The 16,792-nt window shown below is 39.8% G+C and overlaps 1 protein-coding gene across 1 annotated transcript in view; it reads left to right on the plus strand.

Moving 5' to 3' along the window:
- Positions 1-16,792, plus strand: part of RBM33 (RNA binding motif protein 33) — a 106,670-nt gene that overhangs the window by 76,856 nt on the left and 13,022 nt on the right. Inside the window, exons 16-17 of the mRNA XM_086614997.1 lie at positions 10,590-10,799; positions 12,229-12,417. Of these exons, the coding sequence (XP_086471123.1) occupies positions 10,590-10,799; positions 12,229-12,417 (399 nt within the window). The remainder of the gene's footprint in view (positions 1-10,589; positions 10,800-12,228; positions 12,418-16,792) is intronic.

A 16,792-nucleotide genomic window follows, 5' to 3' on the forward strand; every position in this document is an offset into this window, starting at 1 on the left:
AGATATGCATAAGGATAACCTCAATGAGGTTGTAAGATGTTGTGTGGAAAGAAACACCCTAATAAATCGCTTAAGAATGTGATCATAAAATTACAGAAAATAGGAGTGAAAGGACCATAGAAATAATTTATTATGTCTTGAAAGGGCAATGAATTCTGTGACATTCCTGACAGATTTACCAACCTTTTTCTGAGATCTCGTTATTGGAGATTTCTTTAGCCGTCTGTTCCAGTGTCTAGGCTGTACATTTAGGAGAATTTTCTTGGTGACCAAATCACATTTTCTTGCTATAATTTTGAATGTATGACTAATTGTATTATATTTCAAGAGAAATGGGAAAGAATCTATATTGCTCTTTGTTGCTGTCTCTCTCTTTAAAGATCTCTTAACTGTTCCTGAGCACTAATATCCTTCACTCTCTCTTGATGGGGCATGTTTTCTAACACCTTGGCGGTTTGTGCTGGTCGTCTTTGGGCTCTCTGTGGTCAGTCTGTCAGTAAATAGTTCAGTACCAAGTGCAATGGAATTCCTTAAGCCAATATACAAGAAGTGTCTATAGTCCTGGAAGAAATAGGTTTGTACCAGCTACAACCAGAAATACCTTAAGATGGTATGAAATCTAGCTAAACATGTGTTTTTCATTCAGTTGGAGGTTCTGTGGGAAATGGTAATATCTTAAAATCTCTGTATCATTCAGATATCTTATATTGTTGTTGGGTGATTTCTCTCTAGCCAGAAAATGGCCTGCCATGCTCAGAGAGATGCGTGTCTGTCCCAAAGGCCTGAAAATGCTGGTTCTTATGCTGCACCAAGAACACACCAGTCTTTGTCTCTGTGGAAAACTGCACAATGAGCTTTTTTCATAAATACATGCGTATAAAATACATAAAAATCTCAGTGTTCCCTGTTGCATTAGAAGCACTATCTTACTAGTGATCATAATTCATGAAAACCTGAGATGCTTCATCTGAAAAGCTTGAAGAAAGAGTTGGCAAGTTCTTTTGTTTGAAAACCCTGTCACAAAAATCGTCCTCGGATTGTAACAAGAAAAAGAGAGTTGGAATGGAAGATAGACAACTTTATTTAGAGTAACTGAGAAGTGTGAGATGAATTTGGAATTCTAAATATGGAAAAAGATACTGATTGAGATGATTCTTGTTTGATAATGTAACCGTATCAACCAACTTTGCTTAATGTTTGTACTTGTTTCTGCTTGCATGTATATTTTCAAGTGTAATTAAAATATTTGACTTGAAAGCTCTATAGCGCCTTTCATGTAAATATGTTAGGAATTACAAATGCTGAGGTTTTTGGCGTTTGCATGACAAGTTCATGAGGGAGCCCTTCCGCGAGCTCTGCAGTGCTACCAGCTGCCAGGAACAACACAGGAACTCTGGATACATACCATACTATTGCTTCTTAAGAGGCAGGAGAATAGGATAGCGGTTTATTCGTATCCCACTATTGGAAGGAGATATGGATAACGCCCGTATTCTGTCAGCAGCAGACTGAAGGAGCTGCAAAAAACGTGAAATCTGAATGCCCAGATACCATGTTTGTCGCTTAGAGAGCGTCAAAACGGGCAAGACCTTTGAAGCAGTACTAATGTAAACGCTGTTGAAAAAGGACACTGCCCACCACAACCTGCAAGATTTCACTCTGGAAATATTTCACAAATGGACATGAATTCCTTACTTCCATCTCAAAACAAAAACAGAAAACAACAAAACAACAAAAAACAAACAAAACAAAACACCGAAACCAAACAAAATCAGGCAAGAAAAAGTCAGGGAGCCTTGCAGTGTTCCGGTTATGAAAAAGGCATAGTATTTTCATTAAATATTTAAAAATAAGTAACGAACCCTGTCCCTTCAAACCTCCAGTGAGGATGGTCCTTGTAGAGCCGGAATATTTCGTGGCTTGGGGGTAGTAAGGTGGGCTGTGCTGTTCTGTTCAGGGCATATTTGGTTACTGGGAAAATTAAATACAAGGACACACGTGGACTTAGCAACTAGAGGGACCTAAGTTGACAGCCAAACCGGAACAGGTTTGTAATAAAATACTCGAAAGGGGGAAGAGATATCTAAAATTGCATTTAACTTTGCTGTGGATATCTTGGAACTAAAGTACAATAAAATATTTCCTCTTGTATGCTGCAGAACAAGTTTCTCCTTTTCCTCAGGAGACTTTTAAATTGTATGTTGAAGAAGAGTGCTACTTCCTCCTGAACACCCTGAAAGCAAAGTGTTTGGTATTGCTTGTCACTCCTGTTAAGTCTCAAAGGAGAATTTTTTCTGCCATCATGTTATGGTGCAAAATTCATATTGATACGATGGTGTTACAGTGTCTAGTAGCCCAGATTCCTGATGGGAAATGACTAAAGGCAGCTGTAACACTGTTGAAGTACATTACAGAGAGAAGGAACTAGTTTTCAAATGAAAATTAGTTGAGTGCCATCGCTTACGTGGCAGAGTGGAAACAACGCAGATTTTTCCAATTTAAATTTAATATTTCGAGAAGTCACAGATGCCTTTGGTAAATGGTATTTCAGGTTCGACTCCTTGGAACAGACCTGTAGCACAGAGCTGTGGCTCTGAGTCGGAAGAACCCTGAGACTGTAAGTGGTTGGGACAAGTGGTAATGTGGGTTGTCCATGTCAAGACTGTACATGGAGCTTAGGGCAACACATCGGAGGAATTCGGTTTTAAGTTTCAAGAAACACGGACTAGGAAAACTAGATGTGACACAAGAAGAGAAGCTCCAGTTGTACTGGTTTCTGATATCCAGTACTGGCTTTCTATGCTGTAGCTGGTGTCTGGCAGGGAAGTGCTCCTTCAGGAGCTTTGGGCCATTGAAGTTTTGAATTGCTGATGATTTCCAACAGGAGCCTTTTCCCTTGGTGATTTCTCTGCGTGCCGAATCTTCACAAAAATTCTCTGTACAAAAAATGTCTCGGAGACTGGCAACTGAAAAGGGAACCAGGGAACTTCGCTCAAAACCATGTTTGTTGACATCTACATTATGTGTTCTGCAGACAGCAATGTAAAAATGAAGGTACATCTGAGAGTATTACACATACCCAGTCCAGAACCTTGATTTTACTGTAGCTTTGACACAGAATTTTTATTTTTTTTCATAATGAACTGGTGGGTGGTTGTACTAGAAAAACATGTAGTTGTGATTTGACATCTGATCACCTAAGTTTCTGTCACTCCTGGTGAAACTTCAGTGTAGCATGGGTATGGCTGGGATTCTCTAACATCTCTTTGGCCAGTCGTTCTCCATGCCTTAGTTCTTCTCTCAGGCAGATGAGGAGATACTTAAGGTAAGAATTCTGTTAAAACCTGGGATTAAATGGAATTAGCTGCTTTTCTGACAAGACATTTTCTTCTTGCCATTCTGACTTTTCATACACCATTAGGCACAGAAGATAGTCATCACATCATGGCTTACTGAAACAGCTTAGCAGTGTCCTTTTATCATGGGAGGGGAACTGTTTCTGCATTTTATTTATTGCCTAGTCTGGGTGCTCTTGTTTAAGGTAAGTTTTCCCCGTGTGTCCCGGTTTTGACTGGGACAGAGTTAGTTTTTCTTTTTAGCAGCTAGAAGAGCTCTGTGTTCTGGATTTAGACTGGGATGCGTTATGAGAAGAGTGTCAATAGCGCACTGATGTTTATAGTTGGCACTGAGACATCAAGGACTTTTCAGCTCCCCATGTTTTGCCAGCGTGCAGGAGCACAACAGGCTGGGGGGGAGCATGGCTGGGACAAAGGGTCCACAACTCCTCTTACGATTTGAACTTAGATTTAGGACTGAGGGCCAAATTGGCCAAGGGAGTATTCCATATCATGAAACATCATGTCCAGTTTATAGATGAGGGTTGACTGGGAAGAAGGGCTTTCGTTGTTCCAGGGGTGCACTCTCTCAGGCTCTCTGAGTGCTCTCTCTCTCTCGTTCTCTTTTCAGGCCTCTTGCTTGTCCAGGATTGTGGTGTCAGGACTTAACCTGTTCCAGGATCGTTTGCCAGGATGGGACAGGCGTTGGTCACTGGGTGGAGAGCAATTACATTGTACACCACTTGTTTATATATGTTATTATATATTCATATATTATTATGATTATTACATTTAATTTACTATTATCATGATTATTAAATTGCTCTTATCTCAACCCATGACTCTACTTCTCTTTTTCCCTTTAATTCTCTTCCCTATTCCCCAGAGGTGGAGGACGGGTGAGCGAGTGGCTGTGTGGTGTTTAGTGGCCTGCTGGGCTAAACCTCAACATCATGCAAAAGTTTTAGGCTGGCAAAAATAAGCAATAATTCACTGTCCAGCACCAGAAGTGTCTTTTTTTTTTTCTGGTGTGAACAAGGGGTGCTTTGGTTGTTCTACCACTTCTGTAGTCTGATGTAGCTTGTTTTGGTGTGTACTGAGTCAAAACTAGACCATTAGTATGTCTTAAACCAGTTGTTAACGATGAGTTGTCTGTTGACAGAGTAGAGTATTCTAGCCTGGCTGGAGAGCAGGAGTATTTTTAAGTACTGCTATTCTTGAATTAAAAAAAAAAATAAATTACTTTTAAAGGTCTTCGAAGGCCTTTAAAAAGTCTCCAGGTGTTTCTCGTTAGTGTTTGACAGATTGAAAATAGATCTTCAGCGGTTCAGAAACAGTGCGTGGTCATGTCACTTGGTTGTGGGATATTTGGCAAGAGATTAGGCTTCCTGTTCCCAGGTTGCCAGTCTGTCAGCTGACAATATCATAGTGGTATAACATTTGGAGCATTAGTCAAAGAGAAATAGCTTATTATTACAGTTTTGCCTTTAATATATATTTCTGATAATTGTAGTGAGAAAAGACTTGTATGTATTAGATGATAGCCTTTCTTGCTCTGTGTGGGTTTTGCTTTCCTATGTTTGTCTTTGTTACTTGGGGATCTCAGCTGTCTGTGTAGGTGTCTGTCTTTCTTGCTCTAGTCCGTTGCAGTATCAGTAAAATAAAAGTTTACTTATGGAAACCTGTATAGCATAAATTTCTCTTGTCCTTAAACTGAAGCTTTAGTAATCTAAAGGATGTTTTTTTTTCCCCTGCTCTTAGCTACTGTGATACTGTAGAGGGTACTCATTTCTAGAGATATTGACTTAAACTGGTAACAGATGAGGGGTTTCTCCTTTCTTGAAGGAAATCAATTACAAGGCATTTTTGGATTGAGATTTCCCTGCAAGATTTAAGCCTTCACCATGCTACAGAGAATTTGAGTTACAGTGCATCTCAGAAAAGATGAAAACATTTTGCTTCTCTGTGTTACTTTTACACAAATCAACCGGAGTTTATTTCCTTTAAGTGCTTTATCCGGCATGCACATCCCTTTACTATTGGATGAGTTTGAATTGGCTTTATAAAGATTACATGGATAGACACAGCATTGTCGTGGCTAATAGAAACCTGTGCAGTGAGGTCTGTGGGCTGCAAGATCACTAACAGTGCCCATGACAGTGAAGTATGGCCTTATCGAAAGGAGAATTCATAAGAGGCTGCCCTGGGACACTGCACCACTGTCCTTCTGTGTATCCTGACAATGTTATCTGTCCTCTCAGCACGGAGTATCAAATGTCTGTCACGAGTACAGAAATTAATTTAATGTCACCTGAAGACATGCAATTAATCTTTTAGAGGTTTTCATAATACCTTTACAGAAAGAGTTGCCAGTTTGGCGGATTTGGATTTTGGGGTTTAGCAGAAGATAAGGAAAATTAATTTTTCATCAGGGTTAATACAAGCTAGCAGGGCCACAAAGGCTGAGAAAAATGGTTTGGGAATTTGTCAAGTGTTGTCACTCTAGAATAATGCTGCTTAACGTCTGATAGGTGTAATCAAGAGTTGAGATTTCTATAGAGGAGGATTAATCAATTTGCTCACTACAGAATGCAAGTTGGTGATACCATTCCTTCATGGGGTTTAAGAATGAAAATAAGATTTGATCTGTCAAATTGCAAGCAGCTCTGACAGTATCAATAGGCATTTTTATCAGTACCTTTTAAAGCATTTGTTATAAATAAATTTGTCCGGCTAATGTTGGTGGCAAATAAAGTTCATCTTCATTGTAAAACTGTCATAATGATTATGATAGAGATGAGAGCTTCAGCTTGCTAAATTCAAGCAGTTCCTCATAAAATTCTGCTTTTAGAATTTGTGATCTCGTATTTGACAGAATGGTCTTTGTGTTTCTCAAGACACAATGCTGACTGTATATATGTGTGTATATGTATAGTGATAGAGTCTCACTTTTTTAAAACCAGCCTTGATTAGTATCAGGGAATAAGTTCAAAAATTTGTGGCCTTTGAATGGTATAATTTCTCTTCTTTGTTAGTCTACGGTTTCGGACCAAGTTGTGCAGAATCTTTCATGGTATAAGTTTGAAAACCATTCACCATGTAGAACAAATGCTTTTGCCTCCATCTTTTGAGTTTTGTTTAGTTAAACTCAGTATTTGAATTTATTTTGGCATCACTAACAATCTTGCAGTACTTGAAATTTGAAACATAGTTTTTCTACTTTCCCCTGAACAGAACTCCTGTCACTTAAAAAAAGGCATTATTCATTACTTCAGAATTAACTGAATAATGGTAAAGTTTCATTCAAGAGAACTCTTTCCTGGCTGTATGTTAGGAAGGTAGACCTTTTATAAAACTTGGAAATTCAGAGCTTGAATGGTTTGTAATAAATACAGCAGTTAAGCAGTAGACAATAACAGCAGCACGTTCTTCCTTTATTGGTTTGCAGACAAAGAATGGCAATTCACCTTTCTGCAGAGGACTTTAGAGGAAATTTGCAGTGTATAATCAGAGCTTGTATCAGTCGATCTCAGGCCTGTGTGGTGGAGTGAGAAGTGTTCTACCTGGTTTCAGCATCAAATTGTATGAGGGAGGCCATGATACTGAATAGATGCATCTCTGAAAAATTTAGTGTTGCCCCATACATCCCAAAATGCTGTAGAAAGTCATAGAAAAATGTATTTTGACAAGAGAAGACTTAGAATTTAAATACCTCCTTCTGTTGCTACATGTTTAAGTTTGGGGAGGGGAGTGATGTAAGCTAGCGAAAAATGAGCGATGCAGAAATTGTCTTCAGGAAAAGCAAAAGTTGGTTTCAAATGAGCGCGAACTGAGACATTTTACGTAGAAGAGACACTAGCAATTTAGCTTCTATGATTTAGTTGTCATTTTGGGTAGCTTCTGCAGTACAGCTTCACTTCACTTACCTGTTTGCCTGTAGCTTTGCTGTGTGTTTTAATTTGCCTTCTGGGTGCCAGCGTATTGTATATGTCACGAGTGGAAATCGGGAGTTGACGTACGTACAGTCATCTTTACAGTCAGACGTGTTTTCCTCTAAAATGCTAGTATTCTCATAAGAGCATGTGACCCGTAAGTAATGTTCTGAGGTTTTATAGCTTTAAGTCCAGATGTTAAAAGCTCTTTGTGGGTTTTTTGCTTCTTCATTGACATGCCTGAAGAAGCCCCTAATTGTCTTGCATAGAAGAAGTTTAAAGGATGATGTTGGTGACTCTAATTTGCTACTACCTGAAACTATATAGGCTGTTTGTTTTGGTTCAGACAGTGTTCCTCATGTCTTCAACCAGTGAAAAAGGAATTGGTGCTAAAATTTGTCATCTGAGGCATTGTTGTTTTGCTTATTAGGCACATAGTGACCTAGGAATCACGCTTGATTTTCATTTTCTTGAGAAAACCACCAGATTTTGTCTTCAGTTGAAGACAAGGCTACCTGTAACAGGAAACAATGTATTACTGACTTGCCGGGAGCGCTGTTAGTTCTTGAGCAGCAAGTCACTTGCTCACGGACCTCTCTTGAGAAGTGGTGCTACAGGTTCATCTCTGATTCAGCTCTTCAAGTCATCTCAAAAAGCAGTGGATGTTCAGAACAGTATTCTAAAGAAAAGGCTTGACACAGTTGCCTGCCCTTCTTTCTTGTTGCAGGAACAAACAGACCTTGCTCCATCCCCTTTTCATACCCTATGGACTTTCTTTATTGTTTTGCGTAGGTTTTCCTATTTCTGAAATGTATTGTTTCATTGAAAAGTCTGGAGGATGTTTGCACCTTTTCAGACTCATGCAGGAGCATCATGCTAGCACTGAAACCCAAAGGTGGCGTTTGAGACCCCAGCATGGAACAAACCCCACCAAATTTTTCATCAGCATGAACCAATGTTGTGTGCTCATGCCTTTGACTCTGTTACAGTTGTGTGCTTAGTTTATACAGTTTTATTTGGTGATAATTGGGCTTGGTAGTTAAATATTGGATGGTTGTTGGCCATCCTAGCCTTTTATGAGAAACGATTGTTTGCTTTTGAAGTTTCAGTAACGAGCATGTTCGATGTTGTACCTGAGGGCTTCACTCTCAGATGCTCTCCCTATGCGCTAGGATCACTTTTTAGTTTGGAAAGAAATGGTTGCAAATATTTGTGGTTGGTTTTCACAGCAGGCAGTTTGCAGAGATTAGATTTTAAGTCCAAATCATTGCATTTAAATTCCTCCTAGAATTTTTTTGTTCCTTTTATTTTCATTGTTTTCTAGCTGCTGTAGGGTTGAATAAAAGAAATGATCTGATCAGGGCATAGGGCTTATGGTGATGCTGGTACAGGAACTAATATTAAAATGAGGAGGATTTAATGCTAGTTTCCTGGTAAGGTTTTGTTTGTGTGCATACATTTGGGTTTTTCAGGAGAGGAGGAGAGCTGTTGCTTTTATGTTTTTGAGCAGTAATTGAAGAGAGAGACTTTGAAGGGAAAGCTTGATCATTTCTTACTAGTCACTACTCTCAAAGGTATATGTACAAATTTTTCTGTGAAGCGACGGAGCCGTTTAGTTTAGCAGAGAAAAAAACATGTGATTAGAAGTGAAAAAACAGATGCAGTTTTCTGTTTCTCACTTCAGATGCTGTGGACGAAAGCCCTTAAGTGGGAAGAACATCAAGATTTTCCCTATGACATTGTGCTTTTGAAGCGTAGACAGTGCAAGGGGTGATGAGGCTGATTTGTCTGGGATTTAAGCAGTTGAGTTCTGGAGAAGTTGTTGCCTGCATATACTTGAAAATACAGAGGACTTGATTTAGGGCTGTGAATTGTGAACTTGCAAACATGAGACTATCTTGCATATCACCTGTACCAGACTATTTCTCTTCTAATGATAGCAAAGAGACTTAGTAACCGGTCCTCAGTAGGTGCTTCTTTTGCTTTTGTTTAGTCCTGGTAGAAACGTAATGATTTATGCTCTCAATCAAGATAATCTCACTCTTAGACCATAAAGCTATTCCTTCTGCAGCCTTGTATTTTGTCTCCTTATCCACAAGAAACATACCAGTTAGTGTGAAGCCCCCTGATTCTTGACATGTTACAGATGCAAAAGAAGTTTTGATTTGTGAATGTTTAAGGAAAGGGGGGAAAAAAAAGTAAATAAAGATACTTTCAGGATTTGTTTTTTTTTCTTCAGATATACCTTCTATTTGAGAGCTTTTGCAGGGTTGCGTGAGGTTGGTTGGGGGTTTAGATGAAGCCTTCCTCCTGCAGATGTAACATCTGCTAGGATTTGAGTTGTAAAGTTGGGAGTCCAATGCTGTTGAAACCATGTAACAACATGATGCACCTTAAAGATGCTGAAGTACCTGATCTTTGTTTGGGCTCTGCTGTTCCTTGCTCCACAGTGTGTTTTTCAGTGATTGATGTGATCTGGACTGTGGGACACAAATTCAAGAATCACCTGTCTGTAGAAAAAACTGAACTGTTTGGGTAGAGGCAGTGGAAGGGAATTGTTTCTCTCAGTGCTTTCAGCTCATGCTTTTACTGTGCTTGGTTGCACTGAGAGATGTAGTGGAAAGAGCTACACTGGATGAGAGAGGGACTGAAGGTGTTTTGTTGTGATTATAAATATTTATAGCAAGAGCTTTATAGAACAGACCAAAAAATAAACCTTGGGGGAAGAGCTGTGCCAGGTACGGACAGTGTTTGAGGAAAGAGACTGCTTAAAAGGCTGTTGGTGTAGAAGTTGGCAGAATAAATATGCGCTTCAAAATACATACCAGTTTTTAACTAAAGAGAGGTTGGAGCTTTGAAGATGAGCATAGTATTTGCCCGGTTCTTCTAGTCTTCACAGTTCTTTGCTGCTCCTTCTGCAATGTGTATGTCTCTCTTTATTATTACTTAATTTTTTTTTTTTTTTTTTAAATAATGCACCACCATGGTTCACATGTAACCCTGGAAGGAAGAATGATTTGGAAAGAGAAGTGAAGACACTTTGCTTCTTCGCATATGAAAAGACATTATTGAACATTGCAATTATAATGAAGTCTGAACAAAGTAAACTGTGCTTCAGATACCGTGGATTTATTTTAGGCTGAAGCCCAACTTCCAGACTGAGCCCTTGCACACACCTGCCACAGCCGCCAGTTCGCTTTAGCGCATGCGAAGCGATGGGCTTTCTCTGTGCGCTGAGCGAGCTGGATGTGGCAGGAGGCTGCTCAGGGCGAGGGTTTGCAGTGCCTGGACATTGAGCCGCCTGTTGTGTTGTTGATTTCAGCAGGGGGGAGAGGATGCTGGCTTTTTTCACCCAGAGGGCCAGCCCCAGCGGCCTCAGCAACCCCCGGAGCCGAAACAGCAGCCAGTGCGGAAGGTCACATTGACAAAGGGAATGCAACAGCAGCAGCACCAACAGCAGCAGCAGGCACAGATCCATTCACCAGCTCCTCAAGGAGTCAAAAACATCCAGGGATTCCATCAACCTAAAAAGGTGATTTTTAGATGCGTATTGCTGCTAGAAGTTTTACTGTCTAGCTGTGTTGCTCTATTAATAACTAGCATTCTGTTTGTCAATTGCTAGCGCAGGGCTGCATGACCCAGGAGATGCATAATTGCGTATAAAGCTTTTAGAGAGACCTGTTTGTACCCAGCACAGACTGGAGATGCCTGCAGGTTGTTTCATTGGCTGACTTTCTGGCCAGCACAGTTTACTCCCTGGGAGACATGTGTGCGGCCCGAGATAGCTACTGTAGAAGATGGTAGCCAACATGCTTTCTGGCTTTAAAACCAAGAGTTGTTCTGAAGTTGTACTTAAGCTTTTATTCCGGCTGTTTCCTGCATACGTAGGAGCACCAGGTTTCAGGATGCTCTTTGGTTGATCCTCAAAGTTGGTATCACTCAAAACAGTTGATGATCTTGTGATTTGATTTTTGCACTGATCATGCCCCGGGAGGAGGCAGGGAGAGGATTCAGGTGGCAGCGGTGTGTGCCTTCTCTGCATTTGCAAACTGGCACGCTCCTTGAAAATAGCTGGTATTGTGGCTTCTAAGTTATTTCTTGGTTTTGAACTGCTAGCCATAATCTTCCTGCTTCGTGTAAGGATAAAGTTTCCTTGCTGATGCAGAGGAGTGTGAAATGTTGTTACCCTTTGTAGGCTTTCCAAGTAGGAGTGGAGAAACCCTGTTGAGTGTCAACATAATGTTAAGTGTTAACTCTGTTTAATGTTTGTTACTCTGTTTCATTGTTGTTTTTCCTCTGATTGTTCAACTTCTAATTTACAAGAATTAAATCCACACATTTCCTGCTCCAGAGGCTACTGTGGTGCCAGATCCTACAGGATTTGGGGGAAAAGGACATTGAAAAAAGTTATTTTAAAGTAATTTAGCATATGCGAGTATTCCATCCTGATAACAGCCCAAGAGTTGGTAGCAGTAGAGACTGGAGGTGCTTGAAGCAGTTTGCCTTGTGGATACATTACATTTACCCATGGGTTGAGAAGAGAAAAGGAAGAGGGATCACTGGTTGTTTTTTTTTGGCCAAACTCAAAATACGGGAGCTGAACACACGCTGGTAATGCGAGCAGTGTTGAAAACTGGTTTATATATTTTGGTCTGAGACCTTCTGTTGCTTGGTCAATCTGTACTAATGCTGAGGCTTGTAGCCTCAATGCAATATAGATATATATATATAAAACCCAATATATAACTTGCTGTCCTTCAAAAAGAGGTCTGCATAAGCAGTGGATGCGTATGTTAATAAGTTGCCTTTCAAATGAGCAAACAGCAACAAACTGTTTTAAATCGACACGTACTTTAATCAAATCTTCAAGTAAATCGCCAACTTCTTCATCGTCTGTTGAATGCAGTAAGCAGAAGCACTCGGTAAGTAAATCAAAATACTGTTACTTTTGTTGTTGGCAGGTCATTATGCACGGCAGAGGCAGAGGAGTAGCAGGCCAGATGGGCCGAGGACGCTTGATGCCAAATAAACAGAACCTGCGAGTGGTGGAGTGCAAACCTCAGCCCTGTATCGTGTCAGTTGAAGGGCTTTCTTCATCAACTACTGATGTCCAACTGAAAAACCTGCTGATGTCAGTGGGACCCATTCAGGTAGGTCAACCTCGGTTTATCATTTTTGTGCCAAAAGGCTTTCATTCCGGAAAGCTCAATTAATTCCCTGACACTAAATACAACGTGCGTTTATCGGTAATTTATGTTTGAAGGTACCTTCACCCACACATGCTACACCTCGTAGCAAAGACAAGCACGTGATGATATTGCGGCACGGGAGGTATGGTAGGATTTTGCCAGCCATCACATTCCTGCTGCAAAAGTCTCCTTCATTTTGGAGTTCTTGTGCTGTCTGGGTTATTTTCTTAGACAATATAAGCACATCCATCCTGTGAGACTATTAAAGTCAAGTGATCGTATCAAAGTAAATATATTTTTGGTTGCTGTCCTTGTTTTTATTGTTGACCTGCACCTACCCTCTTTTTTGACATTTACCTGTTCCTGTCACTGCAGTTCTGGGGTAAGAGCACTTAATGACCACTACACAGTGGAGATTTTGTGCCATGTAGCACCGTCTACTTTTTCAGGTGAAAACACAGTCTCCTTTGAAGGATTTTCTTTATCCTTTATTTTTTTAGAAGGTTCTCTTTAGGAGGGAACTGTGAGCAAGGTTATAACACAAACACACACATACTGTGAACCTTCTGTTTGTAAACTGCCTCCTGGAACTGATAAACTGATGTGTGACTGGTAACAGTTAAACTGACTTTAAGAAAACAGGAGGTTTTCAAAGCACTGAAGGGCTTAGGAGGCTCTGTCTGACTTACTGTTAGTACGTTTAAATGTATCAGTCAATGAATGATGAAACATACACATGAGGAGAATTTTTTTCCTTTAATTTTTCAGTTTTGGGTGCTTGTTTTGGCAGGATTGACGTTTTCAGACAAATGCAATGCATGAGTTGGAGCTATTTTGTGAGACTTCTTTATGAGTGGGATCATCTCTGTTGCAAAACACACTGCTCTCCTGAAGATGTACACTCTGCCTCACTTCTTCCCAATTTAGTAAATGGAATAAAGCTGAATTATTTATGTCATCAATTCGGAGAGGTTTAATTTGTTTGTGAAAGCAAAAATAATCTCACAAAATACTTTGTCCCTTCCAGTTCTTTACTACTCTAGAAAATTACTCATACAGTTCCAAAGTACGTTTATTCACTTTAGCAAGTGTTTACTTGCTAAATTTTACATGACAGTATTAGAAGATTAATAGAAACCCTGGTAGGAAATACTCACAACTGAGAGAAATTACTGAGAATGTGCTAAAAAATTTGTTCAGTACTTGCTGTTTCATAGCAGACTCCCAACTCAATTCAATGACGCAGACCAATTTAGAAGGGTATGTTTATACGAAAAACCTGATAACTAATTTTTCAGTGGGATTTGATATATCCCTGTGCCCTACAGAACTTGTATTCTTGAAGCAGCATCAGCTGTACCTGTGGAAATTGTGGTTCCTAAATCATCATCTATTTTCACCTTATCAGGGATCTAGAAGCAGCACTTGAAAGAGGTGCTTGAATTTAGCTAATGATGCAGAAGGCTTTTGTGCTAATTCTGCATTTAAATTTCTAGTCTGACTTGTAGAAGACTAGAGATTTCCTGACTTTTTTGAGACTGAATGATGTTTCACAAGTGTGAATAGTGAGATATGCAGGGCAGAAGTGATCTTTTATGTAAAGAACACGAGACTAGGACCACTGCGTGCAATATTTATCTCTTTGGGTTTTTTTCATGGTACCGTAATGTAACATGGGAATGTTAACACACCAAGTAAGGAAGAGGGAGCAGCAATTCTAAGTGCCTTATAAGGCAAGAACTGAAAACAAAATGTTTGAAAATCTGTGTTGTCCCTGTTCACAATAATCACTTCTGTACAGATGGTGCTAGATTTCGAAAGAGATCAGAATCCTGGAGCACGAGTAGATTTTCTTATGGCTGTAAATTAATGTTTTTACTAGTGCTTGTGCTCCGTGCTGTACAAATTCCCCTGCAACTGGAAATGGTCAAGAGGCTCTGATAGTGAAGGGAGACTCTACGTGGTTATTTCCTCATTCTTCCTTCAAAATGCATTTCATTTAAGTCACTTGCAATGAGGAGTGCAGAAGAGTGAATGGAGGGGTTCCTTGCCAGGTGGGCTTTGGGGGTTTCATGTGTGAAGACAATAACTGAGAGGTAGTGGCCATGAGCAGAGCAAAGAGATCTTGGGTAGCGCAGAGCTGTGATCTTCTACAATGAAGCGTTGCAGCTTGATGAACTGTAATAGGAGGGATTCAGGGAGATGGCTATCATGAGAAAACAGCAAGATGAGAAATTCTAGCTGCTTTTTTTGAAATTAAGCAAAGTGCCCAGGTTTTTAGCTTGCTCACGTGGAGTTCAAGAGACAGTGAGAGGAGGGGAAGGTGAGTCAGTTGTAGCTGACTCCATCTTTAAGATGTAGAATAGCTTGTCTTCAGCTGTTGACTATATTCAGCAAAATTTCTTTTAATGAGCCAAACTCTAAAGCATCAGTTTCATGAAGTGTACGTGTCACATTCATGCTTATTTTTCGCAATTGTAAAAGGCATTTCAAATCTGAATCAGAACTGAAGAAGTTATTTTCCTGCCTGGATGATGTCTTGAAATGACACAGGCTGATTATCCAAAACGAAATCCCTGGTTTAATCCTAAACTGTAGGACATACACCTCTAATGGTAAGCAAGCATCTTGCTTCAGTGATGTGCAAACACAACTGATAAATCTGAATATTGCCTCATATGTATCAATTTCTGCTGCAGTCTCAACATGAATGTGGGAATGGCCTCACTGAGGCATAGCTTCCAGGGAAGGGAAAGAGAATTCCCAATGATCCCTCTGCTCTTTGACAGCAAGAACAGGTTGTGAGCACTTGTTTTGCCTGATACAGGAACTCTGCTTAATCTGCACCTTCCATACTGGTGCATCTGTAGAGCAATTGATCCGACAGCAGCTCCTATTTTCAAATATATAGTTTAGCTCCTGATTCTGTTGCAGTATGCTTATCCTGCTTGTGTTTTCTTAGGAAGAGGATCTTCACTGGCATAACAAAGTTGTAACGTGTTTATGGAAAAAGTCTATAATTTATCAATGGGATGAATGGGGAGGAGGAGATTATTTTGGTTTTCTGAGTATAAAAGGGTTGGATTTTTATTTTTAGCTTTTTTGTGTCAATATCATTATCGAGGTACAAGTACTTTGCAAAAACCTTGGGCAGGGAAGTCAAACTTCCCTCAATTTAGGATGTTCAATGCTCCTAGCTTTTCCATCAGCTTGCATTGAGGTGGTGGTTTGGTGATTCAGGGTTTGGGAATAGCTGGGCCTGTGTAAGAGAAGACGAAGGAGACTTTTACAGTTGCAGCTGGAAATTCACCATTTTTTGCCTTCCATACCCTGCAAATGGAGAAAAGTATCTTTTCCTATAAATGAGCTTTGAAATACCCTCTATTGCCTAATCACTGAAGACTCTTTAATTCTCATCCTTGCTTCGTTAAAGCTGCTCTGTTAGTAACATAGGAGGAAAAAGTACCATAAAGGTTCTCAAGATACTGAATAGAAGAAAATCTTTGGGGCTTCAGGAACAGTCCCTTAGTCGTTTCTGCATTTTACAACTCAAACATGATTAAATTAGCGGGAAAAGTGCTTCCTTTCAATATACAGTTCACTGTCAGACTCCTTCTGGAGAGGATAAGCTTTCAGAAACAAATAATGTACCTGCAGTAAAATCCGAGTGCTGAATCTAAAGTAGTTACATACTATAAATAAAATTATGCATTCCAAAGTGTTGGAATGTACAGAAGATTTCTGAGCACACCACCAAAATGGAGTCTCCTGGGGATCATGCCGGAGCAGTGACATTCAGTACACATCCATCCAGAACCATTTGTTAAAGCAGATTACTAACAAGTTACAGAGGTCATGAAAAACCCAGTGCATTTTTCTTGGTGCTCTTGAATCTGGGTTTAATGTTTATACTGTCTAAAGAGGCTTGGGTTCGGCTAGTTATTGCCACCTTCAGATTTTTATTTTTTTTTTAAGGCTGATGGAAGGTAGAGGGGATCATTTGCTAGATCTCCAGATAATTTGAGTACTGAGTGTTTTGTGGAGGTGTTCCATCATCATCTTTAATCATATTTTTTAAATCAAACGATTGCAAACATAAACATCAGTGCAAAATCTCAATATTGTTTTGTGAAGATTTAAGATCATAAGTTCCAATGTTAGAAACAAAAAAGGAAAAATAAAAAACCCACTGTTGTGTATCAGAGGTGATGGGAACGTTGCAACTGTAGCTGTATTTTGAGTAGTTTTCCAAATACGAGTTTTATTCTGATAACGTAATCCTTTCTTTTCTGGTCTCAGAAGGGAAAAACAGTTGCCTTGTTGATGTGCTTCTCTT

The sequence above is a fragment of the Tauraco erythrolophus genome, chromosome 7 (assembly GCF_009769465.1).
Source record: "Tauraco erythrolophus isolate bTauEry1 chromosome 7, bTauEry1.pri, whole genome shotgun sequence".
NCBI classification, from domain to species: Eukaryota; Metazoa; Chordata; class Aves; order Musophagiformes; family Musophagidae; genus Tauraco; species Tauraco erythrolophus.